Source organism: Myodes glareolus, chromosome 11, assembly GCF_982192425.1.
Source record: "Myodes glareolus chromosome 11, mMyoGla1.1, whole genome shotgun sequence".
Classification (NCBI taxonomy): domain Eukaryota; kingdom Metazoa; phylum Chordata; class Mammalia; order Rodentia; family Cricetidae; genus Myodes; species Myodes glareolus.
The window spans coordinates 2,855,572-2,878,835 of NC_142036.1; the positions used below are offsets into that span (position 1 = coordinate 2,855,572).

At 40.2% G+C, this 23,264-nt stretch overlaps 1 protein-coding gene across 1 annotated transcript in view; it reads left to right on the top strand.

Annotated features, from left to right (window-relative positions):
• Positions 1-23,264, top strand: part of Abcb5 (ATP binding cassette subfamily B member 5) — a 96,174-nt gene that overhangs the window by 1,905 nt on the left and 71,005 nt on the right. The window contains 16 exon segments of the mRNA XM_087911838.1: positions 893-1,039; positions 2,634-2,691; positions 5,294-5,346; positions 5,348-5,421; positions 9,072-9,126; positions 10,829-10,901; positions 11,859-11,983; positions 12,061-12,176; positions 12,179-12,237; positions 13,774-13,839; positions 14,246-14,296; positions 14,588-14,698; positions 18,226-18,323; positions 18,325-18,349; positions 21,146-21,239; positions 21,242-21,348. Of these exon segments, the coding sequence (XP_087767964.1) occupies positions 893-1,039; positions 2,634-2,691; positions 5,294-5,346; positions 5,348-5,421; positions 9,072-9,126; positions 10,829-10,901; positions 11,859-11,983; positions 12,061-12,176; positions 12,179-12,237; positions 13,774-13,839; positions 14,246-14,296; positions 14,588-14,698; positions 18,226-18,323; positions 18,325-18,349; positions 21,146-21,239; positions 21,242-21,348 (1,312 nt within the window).

Here is a 23,264-nt window from a genome sequence, read left to right on the forward strand (position 1 = left end):
TTCCCAACTGCTGGGATTAAAGACATGAGCCACCATGCTTGAACTTATTGACAGTTTTTAAGATATCCCCCATACTATTTTTCACAATGGCTGAATTAATAGTTACTATTTAAAATGTGAAAAATAAGTATTGAAAACCAAAAAAGTTGATTCCTACACTCATATGCCTTTAATCTTTTGTGTAGTTGTTATTTTCCCATCTTGTTGAGCTGTTTTCTTATAAACTGAATGTTCCTTCTTTAATTTTGATATCATTGATGACGGCAAGAGGGAGTGATGAGAAGACTTTTTTTTTAGATTTCATTTGAGGACTTCAGGACCTAGGGAGCAAAGAATCAGACCTTCTGCTCGCATTTCCTCAGCAGCATGACTTTGCAGATAAGAATTTGAGCTTTGGATTCACAGTCAAGGTCAATCCCTAGCTATGAAAACTAGAATTGTTTACTTTGTGGCTCAATTCACTCATCTTTAAAACGGTCACAGCACCACTGTCCTTGTGGGCTTTTCATATACTGCCATCACTGTAAACCATAGAAACGAGTAGATTCGTGGGAACACAACAGCAAACATTTGCCACCTCGGAAAAACTAGAGAGTAGGAGGAGGCAGTTTTGCTGGTTATCAAGCTTAAATGAAACTGGACATTTGACTTCACTTGGAGGGGACAAGACTATAAAGGGGATGCAAGAAAACAGTCCATGGCAAGGAATAAAGGCTAGGTTGGGTGATTTTGAAAAGCCAGATTCCTGGAATCAGGGGTTGGCTCTGACCTCAAAATCTAGGCAAGATTCTGACGAGGTAGGCATGGCTCAGTTCACACTAAGAAGAGAAATGTAGATGCTTTGGGCCAAATAAAATTAATTATTAAATCACAAACTTACCTCGGCTTGCAGTCAAGCAGAGAGCACACGGGGCCCAGTGTGCGGCGACCCTGATGACCTTGTTGTACACTGCACTTTGGCAGCTGGGCAGCTGAACAGGAGACAGCCTGTGGTTCCTCACTCACTTCTGGTAGAGAGGAAACAGTCACATAAACTGACGTAAACACTGTGAAGGTCAAAAGCTGAGGTAAGCTGTCGGAAAATGGCTTTACGCTTTCAAAGCACCAGGGTTTTGTTTGTCGGTTTCGCCTATGCCTTCCCCGGGCACAGGCCTGTACATAAATTAGCCATTAGACGGAGGCAGGAGAGGGGACACGGAAATTAATCACAGTGACAGAAATCTGCACAGCTGGTCATCCATAAAGGCCGACAGAGGAGTGCATATCAAAGCTGGGGAGAAGACATGGAAGGGTACATTTACGACAACTTACACTGCTCCCTTCTTAAAGTGCTTTATGTGCTTCAGAAATGTGCGTGTTTGGTAGGAGGTTAATGTACAAATGTCACATGTTGCAGTCCAGCATCCTCCAAATGTGAACTGAGTTATTTTCAAAGAGACGACGAAATTCTGAGTGTCACACAAAATGCACCTAACAGAATTCCCTACTTGCGAAGGTCTCACAACTGCTCTGCAGAACCGCATTATACATGGCAGGGTTTTTGTTTACCACTTCATGCTCAGCAGGATGCGACTGTCAGGAAGAAAAGACCAAAGGACGGTGAGGGTGTGAGCAGCAGACTCTTATGCCGCCCCTAGGAAAGTGCACGAAACTACACACCCTTCCTTGATATTTAAAACACAGGGCCAGCAAAGTGGTTCCGTAGCTAAAACTGCTTGCTGAACAAGAGTTGTGCCTGCAGGTCAATCCCTGGATCCCACAGTGGAAGGAGAAAGCTCCCATCCACGTGTTATGGCAGGCCCACACGTGCGCGCACACACACACATATACACACCTCAAATAAATATCTTTTGATTAAAAATATAATTGGTGTATGGTTTAGCAACTCTATCTCTGTTCACGCACCCAAAAAAGATTGAAATCAGGGTATGTATTCATAGTCTTCAAAGCATGGGTAGCAATGGCCAAAGCATGCAAGAACTCCTAGTATGTGTTAACTGTTGTGATGAGCTAAAAGGACATGGAAAACAGTAAGAATAGCAATCTGTCTTAAAATGGGGGATGGGGAATTCTGAAAGACTGCAGCATGGAGAAAATTCAAAGTTATCCTGCTAAGTGAGTAATACCAAAATGAGTCTTGGCGACATTATACCAACCACACAAGGAAAAGTATCGCATGAGTTCACTTGAACTAAAACTGTCAGGTTCATAGAGACAAGAAGCGGAATGGTGACTGAGAGAATAGGACAAGGAAAGGTTTTCAAGAGGCACAGGGAATCAGTACTGCAGAAGAAGAAGAGTTCTGTGGATGGTGTAAACAATGCTTTGGGTGCCCTCATTGCTGTTTAAAATGGTTACAATGATGTCATCTGCTATGCATATTTTCATATAATTCAAACATTTTTCACCCCAGCTTCATGCATTCATTTCTCTACAGAGAGCTATTGCCAATTTTCAGTGATTTTTTTCTTTAAAAAATTATACTCCCTCTCATTAAATCAGCTTTTGAAATTTAATAATTTGCATAAATTTGCTGTCAAAGGTAATATTTCACACTTTGGCAAAATGTTAATTGGAGAATTTGACAAATTATATTAATATTTACCTTTTCTGTTTTCATATTTATTTTTCAGACCTCTGCAAGAGCTGCCAAAAAAGGCAGGAAATCAAACTGTTGGACCTATTGGAATAGTAAGCAAAAGCAGGATAAAAGTGTGTGCATTAGAAATTGTGGAAATTTACAGTAGCACATGGGATGCTCACATTTGTTTGGTAATTTACAGCCTCTGTGTGGAAAAAAACTGGGGAAACAGAAAGGAATACATCATAGTGACTGTCACAGCCAAGTCTCTGTTGTGTGAAGAGACACCATGACCAAGGCAACTCTTATAAAAGAAAGCATTAAACTGGGGGCTTGCTTACAGTTTTAGAGGGTTAGTTCCTTGTCTTCATGGGGGAGATTTAAGGAATATTGGACCAATGAATGTAGATCAACAAAAGACAGATAAAGTAACCCAACACCACCACAAAACTCCTTTGAGTTGGTCCAGTATTGGCATTTGCCACATCTACTACATAATCCAGAAGGTTGAAAGAGTTTCTGTGAAATTATTCTGGGTCTGGGCAGCTGGGAATGAACAAGCAGCCTCTGTCTACAATTATGATCCCATAAACCTCCCCCAAACATTACAGAATATTGGCATTGCTCTTACTTTCCATCCAGAAGCTGATACAAAAATCCTATTGCTAAATTCCACATACTTGAGCTATAGGACACAGAGAAGTCAAGCTGCTACAAAGAGTTTTTAAATAATTATTACATGAATTTTGTGTGACAGAAAATATACCAACACATATATTTGGAACTATGTTCAAAGAATACTGTAGTGGTATTTTGAACAGATATTGCTCCCCATGGACTCATGTGTTTGAATGCTTGACCCATTAGGAGGCATGGCCTTGTTGGAGTAAGTGTGGCTTTGTTGGAGGAAGTGTATCACTGTGGAGGTGAGTTTTGAGGTCTCATATTTGCTCAAGATACAACCAGTGTGGAAGCCTACTGCACATAACCCATGCTTCCTGCCATGATGATAATGGATTAAACCTCTGAAGCTGTAAGCCAGACCCAAGTAAATGGTTTCCTTTATAAGAGTTGCCTTGGCCATGATGTCTCTTCACAGAAATAGAACTCTAGGTCAGCTGTCATGCATATCTTCTTGCACTCTACCCCCAACACCAATCTCTTCGCTTAGTTGTCAGTGCTATAGTTTGATTTATGTCAATGTGATAAACATCATGGCCAAAAGCAACATGGAGAAGAAAGGGTTTATTTCAATTTACACGTATAGTCCATCAACAAGGGAAGCCAGGCAGGAGAATAAAGCAGAAGCTTGAAATAGAAACCAGGGAGGAATGTTGCTTACTGGTTTATTCTCATCCTCATCCTCAGATAACTTATTTAATAACCCAGACTCACCTGCCTAGGGATGGTAGCACCCTCAGTTGACTGGGCCTTCCTACATTAATTAACAGTCAAGGAAATCCTCCCACAGGTGTGCCTTTGGGACCTTCTGATGAAGGCAATTCTTCAGTTGAGGTCTCTTCTTCCCAAGTGTGTCAAGTTGACAACCAAAGTTATCTTTCACAGCAACACATATGAAACAACTTCTGAGGATTTCAAAAGTTAAAATCCTAGGAAATATCAGAATGTGAAGAACTTTGCCAACATGTGGACAATATTAATGGACTTCGTACTGTGGGGAGGTTGTGTGTATTTATGCTTGTATAGATGCGTGTGTATGTGTGTAACAATAATAATTATAAAAGATATTATGAATTCAAGATGGACTTGGAGTGATATGAGAGGACTTAGTGATGGGTGAGGAAGGAGAAAGAAATGAAATATATCCATATATGAAATTCTTAGAAGTTTTAATATCAAAAATAAGATAGAGCACTATAGTGGTGAAAGACAGGAACAAACATTTATTTATCTTATCATGTGTAGTGCTGACAAAATGCTATGGCAGTTACTTCATAACTACTGCTGAGCTATTACAACGAGTGAAGAAAACATGCAGTCTGCATACACATTGTATGCACTACGCCTGCCTGCTGTTCTTCCCATCTAATGTATCTCAGCATACACTTGAATCATCCTTTTTTGGCATGGTGGAAAACCCACCACACAAGTCTCACTGTGGTTTGGTTTTAGTTTGGTATTGTGGGTACTTATTACAAGACAGAGCATTCCAATGCTTGGCTTTCAAGCATTCCGTCAAGCTACCAACACCACTGTAAATCATTATTGGCCCTTTTTTACAAGGTAGGAATTATTTGGGGGCAAATTTAATTTGAGAAACTTAAAAAAAATCAAAAATATAATTCATTACATTTTGACCAGCAGAACGTTTATGGTTAGTGATGGCAGCACACCAATGCTAATAAATGAAAATTTGCTGATTGGCTTTTCATCAAGCCCTTTAAAGTAATTCATTCCAAACAGAAGACTTGGAATCATGCCAACATAGGATCTGACATATGTTTTCTCATAGCTTGTATTGCTTGGGCTGATTTGTTTTTCAGTCCCTTTTCAAACCTTGTTGTGAATCCTTAAGAGCTAAGACTGAGTGCTTGTTTGTTTCCTTTTTACAGTACAGATAAAGGCATGCCTGTAGTTTTATGATTGAGTTAATCTCATCAGTTGGTTAGGTAACGTTTGTTTCATGGAATAGCTATTGGAAGTTTTGCTTGAGTTTCACAACAGTAACATTTCCCTGCTTTATTTTTTCAGTTCCGTTTTGCTGATAGTCTGGACATTGCACTCACGACATTGGGGATACTAACATCCTTTAATGTCTCTGGTTTTAGAAGAAATAAGTGATCATTTTATTAATGGATGCCTACTCCAAACTAACAGAAGTAAGTTCAAGATTTTCTTTTACTGGAGACTCAAACACATTAAAGTAGTCAAACATTGATCTTATAGATCATTATGAAAGAATATTTGTATAATATGAACTTCAGTCTATGTTATTTGATACTAAATAACCAAAGTCTGTATTAGTTCTCTTGAGAAAAACCACCAATAACATGTGTGTCTGCAAAAATATATAAGGGTGGTGGAAAGAAAGAGAAAAGGAAAAAGGAAGAGAGAGGAAAGAGGGCAAGAGGAAGTGGGGGAAGAAAGGGACAAAAAAGAAAAAAAGAGGAGAGGGAATAAAGAGAGATAGAGGAGAAAAAGGTGAGGGGAGGGAGAAAGAACTGCTTTATGGGACTCTGGAAACATGCACCTACAGACACATGTGTGAATACACACACACATACAAAATGTGTGTGCAAAAATGAGGGGGATGCTGCAGATGTTCAGGCAGTGAAGCGAACCTGCAAAGAGATGAGAATGAAAATCCAGTTCATATTGATTTCATCAACCTGGATCAGACTTTGGGGAATCTAATTCCAGGTTGTTCTCATATGTGAAACAGAGTAAAGCTTGGGGAAAAGTTCCCAGGCAGCAATCATTCCAATTTCAGATGCACAATAAAGTTTAGATGTGACTAATTAGAAACAATTTTACAAAGTATACGTGACCAAGAGAATGGGGTCTCTAGCTAAAGATAAAGGTCTAAGATGGGGGAGTCTGGGAGAGACATTCTGGGAGATTTGAGTGAGGTCTGCCTCTATAGCAAAAAGTGGATGAGTTCTGGCACCACAGATAGCGAAAAGGTCACCACATGGTTAACAATATCCACTCCCAGTTCTTTGGGTAGGAAACAGGTATTTTATCTCCTCCATTGAGAAGGGGGTTCCAGTGTGGTTAACATTCATGGTTTCCCTAGTGATCTGTGATCAAGAAGATATTTGTGCTCCATCACAAAAACATTTACATTTTAGTGATATAAGCTAAATTCCTTTTGTTATGCATATTGATTCATCAGTTCATTGAGTAGATATTTACTGACTGTCAGTCCTCAGTGAGGGAATGGTAAACCCAGCAGCCTGAGACTGTCTTCTGAGTAGTATTTATTGTCTTACTTGCTGTGGTGCTTTGAATGAGAATGGCCTCCATAGGCTTATATATTTGATTCCTTGATTCCCTGTTGATGGAACTGTTTGAGAAGGTTTGGGAGGTGTGGTCTTGTTGGAGGAGGTGTATCATTGGAGGTATGCTTTGATAGTTCAGTAATCTATGCCATTCCCAGTTAGCTTGCTCTCTCTCTCCCTCCCTCTCTCTCCCCTACTCCTCCTCACCCTCCCCACTCTTTCTCTCTTTCTACCTCATGCTTGTGAATCAGATGTGAATTCTCAGCTACTGCTCCAGGATGAACCTGCTTCCCTGGTGCCACATTCCCCAACATGGTGACCACTGACTCTAATTCTCTGGAACCATGAACTTCAAAGTAAATGTTTTCTTTTATAAGTTGCCTTAGTAACGGTGTCTTATAGCAACAATAAGACACTTGCTTTAGGTAGGAACATGTAGTGCGTATGTAACAGATATTGTTGTGCTGTATTTTATCAATGCAGTATACTGTCATTTTATCAGTGCAATAAAATACTTTAGATAAGATTTTTTGGACAATATTTTTATATTATCCATTACTAAATAGTTATTTGGGGCAGGAAAAGTAGATCAGTGGTTAAGAGCACTTGCTATTTTTTTCAGAGGATGTGGATTCAGTTCCTAGTACATCACAGTTTCAAGGGATCTGACACCGTCTTCTGATTTCCATGGATACCCGATACACATGCATGTAAGCAATACATTTAAATACATTAAATAAATCTTTTAAAAGAAGTGGGAATATAAGGCATAGTTTTTGAACATTTTAACAACAGCTTTGCTAATTATTAATGTTTATTTTCTAAATAATAATAAAAGAGGGCTATTTATTTGCCATAAGCAAAATAAAAATGGTAACTGCCATTGATTAACTGTTCTTTTTTGTGCAAACATTATACTTTTTCTTAGACTACTTCTAGTAATGTAATCTCAAAATTGAGATTGCACTATTTCTATTGCAATGTAATACCATTTTAGAAGCAGTGGTGATTATCTTTAGCAGTTGGGTTAAATCTAATTTAATATTTCTATTAGGGTTATCTTCATTCCTTCTACATCAATTATGATTTTTTGAAATGGGCTAGTTAAAATTATGTATCACAATTCCATAAATGAAATGATGGGGAATGACTATTTGCATATAAATAAATTCAGACATTATTAAATGGGATATAACAGATAAAGGACTTGGAAGTTTCCAGTTTTCTTCCAAATGTTTACTACAGAGTTTTATTTTAAAAAATTGTAATGTAGGGTACTGATTATGAGTTTGTGTTGCTGGCTAAATTGGGACTTTGGATGTTGTTAATGGTAGATGCTATTTTTCCAGAAGATACAGAGAAAGAGAGAGAGAGAGAGAGAGAGAGAGAGAGAGAGAGAGAAATTACATCTGCTAAACAAAGCATGTTTGAAAAGTTTTGGATTTTTTTTTTTTGGTTTTTTGTTGTGGGAGTGGAATTTTGTTTTGGGGGATTTTGGTTTGGTTTGGTTTGGGTTTTGGGTTTTGGGTTTTTTTTTTTTTTTGGTTTGGGTTTATAGTTTTTGAAGACAGAGTTTCTCTGCATTGTTTTTCTGTGTCTTGGAACTCACTCTACAGACCAGACTGGCCTCAAACTCACAGAGATCCACATGCCTCTGCCTTCCGAGTGGTGGGATTAAAGGCATGCACTACCACCGCCTGGTTGTTTGAAACCGTTTTATTATATGGTTCTCTTAGTTATAACCCAGTTGTTAGGAATATTTTCCTAATGCGAGTTCTCCACCGATGCAAAAATCCCAATCAAGCCAAATCAAAACAAGCCACATTAAGAGATATCCAGGTTTAATGGAAGTTCTGCGCTCTCAGGTGGCCCTGAGGGGAAGCTGGGAAGGGGCACAATGACCACTGGAAGCAAGAAAAGGAGACCATGTGTTCCTCTTTTGGGAGTTCACTTAAATATTCTTGGGCATGGTCCTGACCTCCCCCATCCCGCCAGGGAGGGGTCAGGACCTGGCCTGCTGGGATTTGGAGTCCAGAGTGCTTACTCTTCGGGTCAGGGAGCTAGGATAGATGCAAGGGGCTGGGGCCTAAGCTCCCAACTTAACACCAATAAGTTTCAATGAGTTTTGTGTTCATTTTTTTTGTCATGACAACTCTCTCTGGGACATGTTGAATTTAATTCTAAAAAGCATAATCATGGGCAGGAAGTGCGACGCCATGAACCTGCTGGCAGGAAGTGAATTGTTAAATGTTCTCCTAGAGGAGAACTTTCTGTGAGTTGTAAGGTCAGTGCTCTCTCTTACTTTTCACTTTGGGAAATTAGTTTTTGAGAGAAGAGATAGCTCTTGCAAGTTCTCCTTTAAAAACATGGGCAGCAAAGAATCATGAAACCAGGGACAAGAACTTCATTTTCTATAAAAGCAAGCAAACAGACAAAAATCATGTATGTGGTTTGGAGGAACATTCATGAAACATTATGACTAATTGTTAATTTCCTTTATAATTAAAAAGAGAAAATCTTTTTTGCAGCAAACTATCAGAACTTCTCTCAGTCTCAAGAGAAGGTGAATGAAGATATCATTATGTAAGTTCAGATGAAGAATTATGTTCCTACTTCTTGCTTGCTACTTTATCCAATCAATATCTATAAGGAAAAAAAACTGGAAACCTTAATCATTCACATTATACAAAAGTGGTTAAAGTAACCATGCTTTTCTCTCATCCCGTATATAGTATAGTGATATATAATTTTCCCGTATACTTAAAGGATATGAGTCTGGGGAGATGGCTCCTTTAGTAAGGTGCTTGCTATGTAAGTGGGAAGAACTGAGTTCAGGCCCCCCCCACCCTCTCTAAAGTAAAGCATAAGGGAGGCAGACAGATTCTTGAAGCTCATTGACAAGACAGTATAGACAAGTCAGCGAGCTCTTTGTTCAGCAAAACACCCTGTCTCAACAGGTAAGATGGAGCACAAAGAAAGAAACAATTGAGGTTGACCTTTGGTCTCTGAACGTGAAAGCACACACGTCTATGAACATAAACATAAATACTTGACAAACACAAAAGAATGAAAATAAAAAGTATGTAGGCATATTTTCTGAGTTTTATGTGGCAAAACTGTCATCAACAGAAAAGTAAGGATCTGTGTTTTTATTGCCAGTTTTGCCCCCAGAACTGCAGTACCTCAATACCTCTGATAAAGGATCTATATCCTCTCCTAAAAATTATTTTCTTTTTAACTGTTATAGAAAAATGCAATTTAAATATATTTTAGAATTTGAAAAGATGAACTAGCAATAGAATCTCCTAGGAGAACTTAGCATGTGTAAGGCCTTGGGTTTGAGGCTCAGCATCACAAGAAGAAAAACAAAGGAAGGCTTTAGAAGGAAGCACGGTGGAAGATGAATTGAGGGAAACAGTGAAGCGAGTACTTCTTAAAATAAAGTTTAATTGAGGATAAGTTGTATCCAAATTAACCATCACAAAGTCTGAATAATAGAAAGCCATAACGGCATTCTGTTTCGTAAATTGTGAGGTGACAGTAAGCTTGACTTTACTCACCACCATGTGCACAGTGAGTGTTCTCTTTACTGGGTTTCTTCACAGGATTTCCATACTTTATCATTAAGCTTTTCAAAATCTGCAAACAGACAAGAACAACACCTAGTGTTTTCTCTGGCCCTTGACTGTTCATTTATTTGTTGTTTAAAATGGTCTGTACAACTGGGACTTAGAACTCTCCATGTAGCTCAGGGCAGCTTTGAACTCATGGTCATCCTTCTTTAAGGCCTATCTAAGGGTAAAGTCTGAGAATGTGCCACCATGCTCTATCAATATGCTAAGCACAGCCTCATGTGTCTACATAGATACAAACTAATTGAAGTTAAAAAATTCTAAATTCATTTTCTCTGTCTCCTTCGTTTTTTACGGACTCGGTGTGTGCATGTGTCTGCGGGTGCTCCTGCCGACTGATGTTCTGTGAAGTACAGAACTGTGGTGTTCTCTTGACTGATGTGATGGACTCCGTGTGTGCATGTGTCTGCGGGTGCTCCTGCTGACTGATGTTCTGGGAAGCACACATTTTTTAAAGTGTAGCATTGTTTTATGATTGAGCTGAAAGACCTCTGTACAGATTCTGAATACATGTTCTTTCCCAGATTTGAAAGGCAATTGATTTCTCCCACCACGTTTTCATTTTCTAAAAGACTTACTGTGAAACACAGAAGTTTTACATTTGGATGAATTTCAATTTATTGAGTATTTTTTTTTTATAAATTGTGCTTCAGAACTTTAGAATTCTTCGAGAAACCCAGAATTACTGCTTTTCTTGTCGATGTTTGCATGGTTTATTCCTTACCTGTAGACCTGTGGTTCAGTTTGACTTACTTTGTGACTAAGGAAGGGTTCACCCTCATCTTTCTCACACACTGTCCCAGCATATTTTTAAGGACACGGCTATACTTTCTCACCCACACAACTTGTTACTTTTGCTAAAAGCCAACTATCTGTAACTGTAAGGATTAATTTCTAACCTCTAAAATTTTGTAATTATCAATATATTTGTCTTTACACTAGCACCATACAGTGTTCTTCTTTACTATACAATCATTTTAATTAATAAATAAAATCAGAAATTAAGGTCCAGAACAACTTCTTTTTTAAAAATGATCCTGGATCTTCTGAGTCCTACAAACATTTTAAAATGTCATTGTCAATATAATCAAGAGGTTGCTCAACAAGCATGCTCACAGGTCAGGCTGATTGAATTCTAAATATGTCAAGCTGACAATTTAAAACTAGCCATCAGTTTTGTGTTGCTGTGGCAACACAAAGAAGAGAGAAGTTTTATTTTTGGCTCATAGCTTGCTTTAGTCCACCATGACAGGATAAATACAGGGGAGAGCCAGTGGTGGTAAAAAGGTATGGTTTGGCCTCCTAGGACCAGAAAATAGAAAGAGAGAAGCCAGAAGTGGGCTCTACCAACCTGTAGAGCCTATGTCATCAGCTAGACCCCACTTCTAAAGATCCCCAAAAATATGACTAGCTGAGCCTCTGGGGAACATTTCACATTCAAACCACAGCAGATTCATTCTTAGTTTTTTGTTTTGTTTTGTTTTGTTTGTTTTGTTTTGTTTTGTTTTTTTCAAGGCTTTCTCTGTAGCTTTGGAGCCTGTCTTGGAAATACTTCTTGTAGACCAGGCTGGTCTAGAACTTACAGAAATCTGCCTGCCTCTGCCTCCCGAGTGCTGGGATTAAAGGCGTGCATCACCACCGCCCGGTTCATTCTTCATTTAACAGTGGTTGTGTTTACTGCAGGTGGTCATCTCATTGACCAGTAAGGAAGTTGATGCCTATTCCAAAGTCGGGGCTGTAGCTGAAGAAGTCTTGTCATCAATCTGAACAGTCACAGCCTTTGGAGCCCAAGAGAAAGAAACCCAAAGGTCTGTACCTTTAACTGTGACAAAAAGTGCTTGGTTTTGTTTTCTCCAAAGGTGACTTGGTGTTTCGTCTTTGTGAGGCATACACAGAATCTAAAAGACGCAAGGCATGCTGGCATAAAGAAGGCTGTAGTTTCCAAACTCTCTCTTGGCGCCATCTACTTCTTCATGAATGGAGCCTATGGATTGGCTTTTTGGTCCATACCTCCTTAATTTTCAGTGCAGAGCCTGGCTACACCATCGGAACTATTCTTGCTGTAAGTCTTGTTTAAAAACAAAGGTGACAGGCTTAGGCATCTTTACTTACCTAGAGTTTAGTAAGAAAATTTCATTTTGAATGAGGATGACTTTTCAAATATGTTTGAGACAAATATTTTTCCTTCTCATAATTTGGATATACTTTTAGATTCTAATATATAAAGAAAAATATATATATTAGAATATGAAAAACACATTTACATATAAAATATGTAGTTAAGATTTATTAATCCAACATGTTTTGTGTACTCATTATGCCAAGGATTTACTTTCAGAAGAATCATAGTCATAATTGAATTCCCCACTAACAAATACAGTTTTTTTGTTTGTTTGTTTTTTGGGACAGAGTTTCTCTATGTAGCCCTGGCCATCCTGGAACTCACTTTGTAGAACAGGCTGGCTTTAATCTCAGAGATCTGCCCACACCCATGCCCGGCTCTGAATACAGTTCTCTTAATCCAGCACTCTAGTAAGGCTTTTCCTTTCATACATCCTGGGGTTAGATCACAGTCTACAGAGATGTTGCTAACTGAAAGGCTCCATCTGTTGCTCCTCTATCCTTTCCCACATTGAGCCAACTTTAAAACAAACTACATGAGGCTGGAGAGATAGTTCAGTGGTTAAGAGCTTGGACTGCTTTTGAAGAAGACCCGGGTTTGGTACCAGCACAATTTGGGATGGAAATGGTTCATAACTGCCTATATCTTTGTCTCCAACTCCAGAGGACCCCATGCCCACTGGTCTCTTCTAACACCTGCACAGATGCACACACACACACACACACACACACAACCCACACAGAAACACATGCACATAAATTCTAAGAAAAAAGAAAGCTTCACATAGCCCTTTCCAACCTTACAACCCAGGTCCTTTGAAGTGCTACAATTATGTAGGAAATTGTAACTCATGGAGCTATCCTTCAGTTTCAACAGCAAACACATCAGTTCAGGCTGGAAAAGTCCAGCAGGCTGAGCAAGAGCACCTGCTCTACTGCTTCCATTTCTGTTTGGTCTTCTCATCTTATCATGTGAGATGAGATTAAAGGCGTGTGCCACCACTGCCTGGCTGACCAGAACAGTTTTTAAAACAGGGACAGAAACAACACAATGTCTCTGAGCTATCAACTTCTCTCACGCTCTTGCTAAAGCTTCCGGTGAAGGCCACAATGGAGGGGAGGAGGGCCAGCACAGTTCAAACGGCTCCAGTGTCACTGCAGCTGTAGAGACACAAACCCGTGACACAACTGTTGAATGGAGAGTCGCCCCAAGAAAAAGCCAAGAAGGCTGGGGATGGTCTGTGTTTTTTTTTATAGTTCATCACGTCTTCCACATTCTTTCCTAAGTTACCTCACATGTCTCTTTGAACCTAGGCCACACGTGTGCTCCATCCCATCGTCTCTCTCACTGAAAAAAGGTGACTATCGTTTGCTCTGTTTCTGTAGGTTTCCTTCAGTGTGATCCATAGTAGTTATTGCATTGGATCTGTAGCCCCTCACTGAGGAAAGGTGACTATTGTTTGCTCTGTTTCTGTAGGTTTCCTTCACTGTGATCCATAGTAATTATTGCATTGGATCTGCAGCCCCTCACTTGGAAACCTTCGCCATAACACGGAGAGCTGCTGTAGCATGACGGCCGGCTTGTTGGGGTATCTGTCCCACCTGGTACCCCACAGCTGGCAAGTCCCAGAGAAAATCAATCACACAGAGATCTCTATAAGTTATAAAGCTGATTGGCCCATTAGGTCAGGCTACTCATTAGTTCTCATAACTTATGTTACCCCATTATCCTTATCTATGTTAGCCACACGGCTCAGTGCCTTTCTCAGCTGGGCAGCTTACATCTTTCCTCTCCGGTGGTCTGGGCAGAACTGGCAGAGGGAGCTTCCTGCTTTCCAGAATATTCCTGTTCTCATTGCCTTGCCTCTACTTCCTGTCTGGTTGACCCACCTATACTTCCTGCCTGGCCAATCAGTGTTTTATTAAAATACATGATTGACAGAACACAGACAATTCTCCCACACCAAGCTGCCTTTAATATTTTTCAGGTTATTGATAAGGTAGGAGCTTTGAAATATAGCAGTCCTTACTGCAAGAAGGAGCACAAAAGACAGACACACTCATTTCATTCAAACCACAGTGGTCATTTGGTTATGGGACGAAAGACTGCTTTTAACTCTTTTGTGGGGAATATGGGTCTTATTGAAAACTTCGTGGCTAGCTTCATGCACTTCTAAAACAGGAAGGAAATTTGAAAAGAAGCTTAAAGCTCATCTCTAAAGTGTTTGGGGAGAGGGGCATTATCAGCTTGGCCCTTTAAAGATGTATAACAGTCTCTTTGTTTTCCCAAGAAACTCAATATAGATAACTTCTCAACAACTGGATATAAGCCTGAATGTGTACAAGAAAACATAGCATTTGAAAATGTTTCTTTCAGCTATCCATCAAGACCGTCTGTCCAAGTAACTTAAATTCAGTTGCACTGTACTATTTTCTGACATTATCTTCTGATGAGAATATTCTATTATGAGATTATTTCTTTCTTTCCCCTTACCTCCCCGTAAAAGATGGACTGCACCCAAATAAATATCACTCTAGAAGCAGTGGGACCAGGGCTGGGATTATTTTTAAAGATTCGTTTGTTTGTGTATGTGTGATATGTGTGCATGCATGTTCACTTGTGGGTGTGCTCGTACATGTGTGTATATGTCTGTGGAGGCCACAGATCAACATTTGGTGTCCTCCTTGATCATCTCCACCTTACATATCAAGGAAGAATCTCTCACTTGAACCCAAAGCTCACCAGTCTAGCTAGCCAGTTTGCTCAGGGATCCCAAACCCCAGGATTACAGGTGGGCTGCCCACACACCTCCCAGTATTCGTGTGAGTGCCTGGAAGAGAGCTATTAACCTCACACTTTCATGTCAAGTGCTTGCCCAGCGAGCCCCAGTCCCTCGCTGCGATAATTTTGATCCACATTTTGGCTAATTGCTTAGAGAGTCAATTAGACTGAGAGCGAGGCTGACTGATAAGAAATGGACAAATATCTCTTAGGACAGTGGTTTATCTTTTCCAGCCTCTCTCCTATGGTTAACTGATAGGCCTTTTTAACTCCGTGTTTCCTCGGTCTGTATTTCTGAGCGCACCAAAATGTCAAGGATTAATGAATGCTGCCACCTCCTGGTAGCATCTGGGTATTATCCAGTTGTAGTTACTTGAACCTGGGAGTTCCAACCATCAGTTATAATGCACTTGTTAGGCCTTCCCCTCTCCCAGCTCTGAGGCTTCTACTGCATCAGCAACTGTGTCTTCGATACACTTCCTCTCACTTTACAGACGTGTGCATGCGCACACACACACGCAAGCGCGCGCATGCACAGAGTGGGTCTCATTCTTACGAGGGGACTACAGTCTAGCCTACTGCCCTCTTGGAGTATACCCAGTAAACTAATCTTTAACACCCAATAGCTCTTGAAAAAACAGCTCTGTCCTTCCTGTTAACTTTGTCCTTACATTTAATTAATATATTTAGTCCCTTTGCTACCCACCCACAAAATAGTATTGTTAAAGATTGCAAACGGCAGCTACTAACAAAATCCATAATCAGGAGAAAAGGAGGGCACAATTTTAAGTAAGACAGATGAGATTATTACTGCATCAATGTACCTTGATTGTACCTAACGCACCTTACAGAATTTGGGTTAAAATTATGTGCCCACTCCCACTGCCTTGCTTTTTCTCTGTCTCTTTTACTGGGATTCTCTCATCAAAGTCTTCTGTTTTATGATTTGTTTGTCACTGACTATTGTTGCCCCAGTTTTTGCCTTTTCAGCTCACCAGGCTGAAATTAAAGTAGCATTTTAGACTATATTTTGAATATACATTTAGGTTGGCTTCTGGGCCCAGAGCATCAATTGTGCCATGATAGTGCTCTGAGTCATGTTGTTCTAAACAATTCTTTTTATTTGTTTCTTTTACTTGAAACTAGGTTTTCACTATGTAGCCCAGGTCAGCTTCAAACTTGGACAGGTATGTGCCACCATATTTGGGTAAACAGTTGTTTTAAACTCATGGGTGGGGGGGACAGGAGGAACCCACCACTTTGCACACATGGACGTCAGAGGACGGCTTAGCTTTTAGGACTTGGTTCTCCCTTCCCACTTACTGAAACAAGCCCCTCTCTTGTTTCTGCTGATTTGATGAATATCCAATGCTAGCTGGCCTGTGATCTTTCTAGGTGGAATCTACTGCAGATCTTCCTAGGTGAAATCTACTGCATTGAGTTTTTTTTAAAAAATGGGTTTCATGAATTTAACCCAAATCATCTGGCTTGTGTGGTTAACATTTTTATATGCTGAGTCATCTCCTCACACTTAAATTAACTTTTGAACATAACCTTTTCTGTTAAGCTGAATAATTAATTTTTAAGGCCTACTGGCTTTAAGTGAGGACACGTTCTCCCACGTAATGAACGGAAACCGGGCTGAGGTGGAAGTGTATGTGAAGACACCCTGTCATTAGTCCACAGTGCTCATCGCCTTTCCAAAACTGCCTTTCTGGTTGGCACACTGGAGGGCTCACACTGTGCTTATTTAAATATTTGTTTCTTTACAAATGGCGAGATCCAAAGAAGAGGTTCATTTGGAGCTGAAAACACACAGTTGGAGCAAAACTCTCTGAGGGAGGCTATCAGTAGGCAGCTCTTCTCATTGTGAGACTGTTCTCATATGGCAAGTCCTGTGATACTAAAGCCTGGTAGAGACTCTCAGACATGGAGAAAATTTTGTAAATATTTCCACTGTGCTAAAAATGTGTGTTTAGATCCAAGCAAATGACTAAAACTGGTAAGATCTCACTTGTGCCCCCGTGGACTTGCCAACTTCTTTTTTGAATATACCTTGTAGAAATGTTAGACTTATTCTAAGGGAGATTTTTCTTGAATAACTCACAGTTACCTGTCAAGATTTAACCTGTGCAAATTAAAAGATAAAAATTTAATTTAGTTGTCATGTGATTTGTTAGAGGGAGCTGGAGAGATGTCTCGGCAGTTAAGAACACTGACTGCTCTTCCAGAGGATCAGGATTCAATCCCCAGCACCAACATGGCAGCTCACAACTGTCTGTAACTCAAGTTCCAAGGGATCTGGCATGCTCACACAGACATACATGCAGGCAAGCAACCATGCGCGTAAAATAAAAATAAATAATTTTTTAAAAAAAGATTTAGTTAAGATATTTCAGTTAAAATGTGAAGTTTGCACGCTTGGCAGAGGCTGAGTAGGTAAAGTGCTCACTATTCAAACATGAGGATCAGGGTCCAGACCCCCAACCCTCACTTAAAGCCTACTCCGAACCCCAGCATGAGGGAGGCAGAGATGGAAGCCCCAAAGAAAGCTAGTCACCCCAGGCTCCCTAAAATAATGAGCTCCATGCCTCAGTTCTCCATGCCTCAGAGAACTCGTGAATATTCCTGATGCTAACCCCGGGCCTCCATATACATGCATACACATGAATATAATATACACATGAATACACATCAGACATACGTATTTAGAAAAAATTGTGATGTTTATTTGGAAAGAGGAAGGAATTCAAGGAGAGGGAGGGAAGAGGAAAGATAAAGCAATGAAGGGATGAATATGATCAATATATATTATATGTTTGTAAGAAAATGCCACAATGAAACCCTTTATTTTTGTATAATTGAAATATGCTAATAAAAAAGCAAAAAAGTGAATGCTTTAGGTAGTTGTAGCTAGCTAACTCTTAAATTATATCTCCTCTTTGTATAGAGAAAAATTTTAAACATTATACTCCCAAACTATATATTATTGGAGATATAAATGAAATATTATACAAATAAAAATAATATCTGAATTGTTTATGTGCTACATAAGAATTTTCAGTTTATATTACAAATTAACTATCTAACTGAATACACAACGTTGTCTAGAATACGTAATGGTATCATTTCCTGTGTACGTAACAGATTCTCAAAGGTCTCAATCTCAAGATTAATTCTGGAGAGACAGTAGCTTTGGTTGGTCCCAGTGGCAGTGGCAAGAACACAACAGTCCAGCTTCTGCAAGGCCATACGACCCAAAGAAGGCTGCGTAAGTACAAACGCTAGGAAAACCAGGGGAAAGAGACCGGGAGATGGCTCGGTGTTTCCGGGCTTGCTATGTGGTCACAGGTGCTGTATTCCCAGCACTCACCTAAAACTAGGCCTGGCCTGACTTGCACATCCACAGTCTCAGTGTCAGCAAAGTAAGAACAAGGGGATCTGGGAGGCTTGCTGGCAAGATGCACGTCTACAATCCCAATGCTGGGGAGGTAGAGACAGGAGAGTCTGTGAGGCTTGCTGGCCAGATGTGTGTTGTAGGAGGCAGCTTGTTTGTTCCCGGTGCTCAGCCCTGAAATAACAACACGGAATCTGTATTAATTAAATCACTGCTTGGTCCATAAGCTCTAGTTTTTTATTGACTAACTCTAACATTTAATTTAGCCCATTTCTATTCATCTGTGTATTGCTTACTGGCAAAGTTTCGGCACATCTGTCTCTAGCTCCATGGCTTCTCTAAACTCCACTTTCCTTCTCCCAGCATTCAGTTTAGTTCTCCTTGCCTCATGCTACTCTTTTGCCCTACCACAGGCCAAGGCAGTTTCTTTTTTAACCAGTGGTGTTCACAGCATACAGAGGGGAATCCCACATCAGATGTGCATCTGCAGTCCCAGTGCAGGGAGCTGGCCGGATATATATATTCAATATCTGCAGTCCCAGTGCAGGGAGGGGATCTCTGGGGCTTGCTGGCCAGATGTATATCTGCAATCCCAGTACTGGGGAAGTGCAGTTGGGAGAGTCTGTGGGGCTTGCTGGCAGCCAGTGTGGATACATTGGTGAGTTCCATATTTCCTAAGAGACCCTATCTCAAAAACTAAGGAGGAAAGTGATCCAGGAAGATACCCAAACATTTATCTCTATGCATATATGTGCACATACACAAACATTGGTCTCTACACACACACATGAACATGTACACACATACACAAAAAGAAAGAAAAGGCATGTACACAGAATGGAATTTGAAATACTACCAGATGTACCAACTCCCAGTATTTACAGTGACTCTGAGACGAGTTGGTCTGCTCTCCTTCCTGTGCGGCTCTTCACTCAGCTGATGTGCTCCTGATGTGTCTGGGCTATGGGAAGCCTGCAGTGAGCAAGGCAAACAAAAGCCTCTGCCTTTTGGAGTTCACATTCTTATATGTAGATTGACAACAAATAGAGTAAATAGACTATGAACCAGTTTCAAGGTTAATGAGTGGGGGAAAAAATAGCAGCGTTTGTAATGCCAGTTGTCCTAGTGAGGGCTTCCATTGCTGTGAAGGCACCATGACCATGGCAACTCTTAAAAAGGAAAACATTAAATTGTGTCTGACTTACAGTTCAGAGATTTAGTCCATTATTGTCATGGTTGGAAGCCTGGCAGCAGGCAGGCAGGCAGACAAGGTGCAGGGTGAATGGCTGAGAGTCCTACATCTGGTTCTGCAGGCACAGAAAGAGCTTCTGAGACCTCACAACCTGCCCCCAGTGACATAATTCCTCCAACAATGCCACACTTCCCAATAACGCCAGTCCCATGAGCCCATGGGGCCATTTTCATTCAAACTGCCATACCAGTTCTTCTAGATAATTTCAAAATTTAGCTGGGCATGGTGATACATACCTAAAATGTTAGCAAGGTTGAGGAAGAGATCTCATGAGTTTAAAGGCCAAAGTTGTACTTGAGTGGTATTGGTGAGTGTGTGCCTGGAATGCTAAGGCCTTGGGTTTGACCCCCAGCAGAGCAAACAACTGTATCAAAAAACAGAAAAATAGAATTTCAAAATGTGTTAGAAAAGTAATATCTATAGAATGTATGCTTATTCTTTTAAAATTGCATTTTTTACTATTTCAAGAGAGTGCCCAGGAGGGGGGGTGACAGAAGCTACAGATCACATATGCAGTTCAGAAAGCCGCTTCTCTCCTTCCGCCTTCAAATGGGTTCCACGGATCGAATTCAAGCGGACAGGCTCGTACAGCAGATGTCTTACATGCGGAGCCATCTCTCTGGCCCACTCTTTCTCATTGTCCGTAATCTATAATGTTGGAATTAACTCTTGTCTGAAGCTGGTATTCCCAGGAATGTGATTCTTGATGCTTTTCCTTAACATCAATTAATGTCTTTAGAAGAAAATCTTGTAGAAGCTAGTCTCTTTTAAATTGCATGTCTCAGTCCATGTTTAAAATATTATAGACATCAAGTCTATGCTAATATCGACTAAGTAAATCACTGGATGAGTGTGAAACAGTGTTTATTCTCACATAAATGCCAGGCTGTGAGGAGTGCAGTCTGACAGCCACATCTAGTCCTGTCCCTAGAATACGCTGCGGTAACAGTGCTACCTATGAATACAGTTTATTTACTATTCGTTAAAACGATGAGTAGAAGGAACTTGGGTCTTTTGTGATTGAACAAGTGTTGAGAAATTAGAAGGCTAGAACATTGCACTGAGAGATTAGGAAGGCTAGAACATTAGCGGTGCCATCAGTCTGAAAACGGCAAAGTTGATGGCTTCTGTCTCCATAAAACATTTGTAGCACCTACGGTGTTTGTGTGCCTGTATCTTATTGAAAACCTTACCAATACTTAAGTTGCGGCTTCATGGGATTTCAAGTTGGTTGTTTCTTAAAGATTTATTGATTCCAATCTACCAGGAAAAAAAACTCAGTGTTATTCGTACGATAAATATTTTACCAAAATATAGCCAATCCTGCTACTTTTCGGTTTATTCTTCGGTTTAAGAAGATAGTCGAAAGTCAAGACCTCAGACGGCATCATAGCCTGCTTGATTCTTTGGTTTGTCAGATCACAGTGGACAAGAACGACATCCAAGATCAAAACGTGAGGCATTACTGAGAGTACATTGGAGTGGTCAGCCAAGAGCCCGTTTTGTTTGGGACAATATTGGTAACAATATTAAGTTTGGGCGTGAAAGCGTTAGTGAAGAAGAGATGGAGCAGGCAGCAAAGGAGGCGAATGCCTACGACTTCATAATGGCCTTTCCTAAGGTGAGCATGGTGCTGCCCGGATTCCGAGCACATCCGGGTTCCAGGGTGGGCTAACTCACACTGTACAGTGCCAGGGTTGATGTGGGGAGTATTTCAGATCTGCAGAGAAGGGAAGGCACTAAAGTTCAAAAACAGAAAGACATCGGTGAACGACCAGTTACAAAAGTTATTTATTATATTTAATTTTTATTGTGTTTCACTGTGCCTTGAAGAGAGAGAATGATACCCATGTTAAAGCAGGACAAAGAAATTTGAGAAAGTCCTGAGCGCAAGTTGAGAAATGGTTTCTGCAAAAATGTTGGTTTGTACCGCCACCTAGTGGTTAATAGTGAGAAAGGAGCGCTCAAACACACTGTCCGGGCTTTTGAGCAGAAGAAATAAACAATGCATAAGAAATGGGGAACTGTAAAAAAGACGTAATAAATTTGAAATTCTTGACAATACATGTATCAGTGAGCATTGTGTTATAATTATTAAATCATTTATCTACTTATCCTGTTTTTAAATTCATTAGAACCACTTAAAAAATGTGGGATGCACCCACTAAGATATATTATAAAAAAAATCTGACACTTGAAAGTTGAAATTAAAGTACATCTAAAATTCATCATTCCAGAAAGTTAAAATAACAAAAACATTCATTTGGAAGGACATGCTTATAAACCACACTGTGTGCATTAATTATAATAAAATAACTCTTTTTAAAATAATTATATTATACCATGATCTATCATAGTAATTAGCATGGAATAGGCTTTTTCCCTGTAGTTGAGAAGGTGTTTTCTTTCGTTGACCTCACTCCTATCAGTGAATTTCCTTATAATACACGGTGCTATAAGAGAGGCTCTCTTGCCTCTCACTTAGATTGGGGACAGCTTCTGTGTGCTCTTCGGTCCAACTCTACAAGTTAGGGCTTACTTTACTGGAAGAACATTTATAGACAAAATGCTCCTCACAGCAAACCTAATAGTAAATCACAATGCTGTGATCCAAAGAAGAAACTACATAGTCACATGATAAGTACTGAAGGTCACAGGTCAGAGAGGGAGAGACGCGAGAAGGGTTAGGGGAAGAGGGAGTTGAAGAAGGAAGAAGAGGGGGTGGAGAATGGGACAAGGAGGAATAGAGGAAGAGAAAGAGAACCAAGAATGGAAGGTCATTCTTGACCACAGATAGTCACTGCAAGCTGTCCACACGGGGATGCTATGAACTCCACTGGCCTGTGGACTGAACAACCTGGAAAAGGGTCACTCCTTTGAAGGCACAAACTGCCAAACAAATTTAAAAAAAAAAAACAACAACTAATGATCCCAAACTTCCTTTAAAAATCAACTGAATCTTTAAAAAGTAGCAAACATAAGTTAAAAATTAAAACATTCACAATATCATCAAAATTAAGATTTCTTAAAAGTACATTTAGTAAAAGATTGACCAAAATAATGAAAGAAGTCCTAATTAAGTTGTACCTTATTTACTAAAGATTCAATGTTTTTAAGGTGATATATTCTTCCCAAGTTGACCTATAAATCTGATTCTTCACCAGTCCATGAATCTTTTGTATATGTGTAGAAAATGGTGTATGAACACCAAAATCATTTTGTATTTATAAAATCAAAATGTGAGAAGTAGACAGAGCAGCTATGAAAACAGAACAACAAAGCAGCGCACACTCACATCATCCAGTCCAGGAGGACAGCAGTGCAGAGGGGGAGGAGCAGGAGGACGTGCAGAGCAGCCAGGGAAGGGCAGAGGGGGAGGAGCAGGAGGACGTGCAGAGCAGCCAGGGCAGAGGAGGAGGAGCAGGAGGACGTGCAGAGCAGCCAGGGCAGAGGAGGAGGAGCAGGAGGATGTGCAGAGCAGCCAGGGCAGAGAGGGAGGAGCAGGAGGATGTGCAGAGCAGCCAGGGCAGAGGAGGA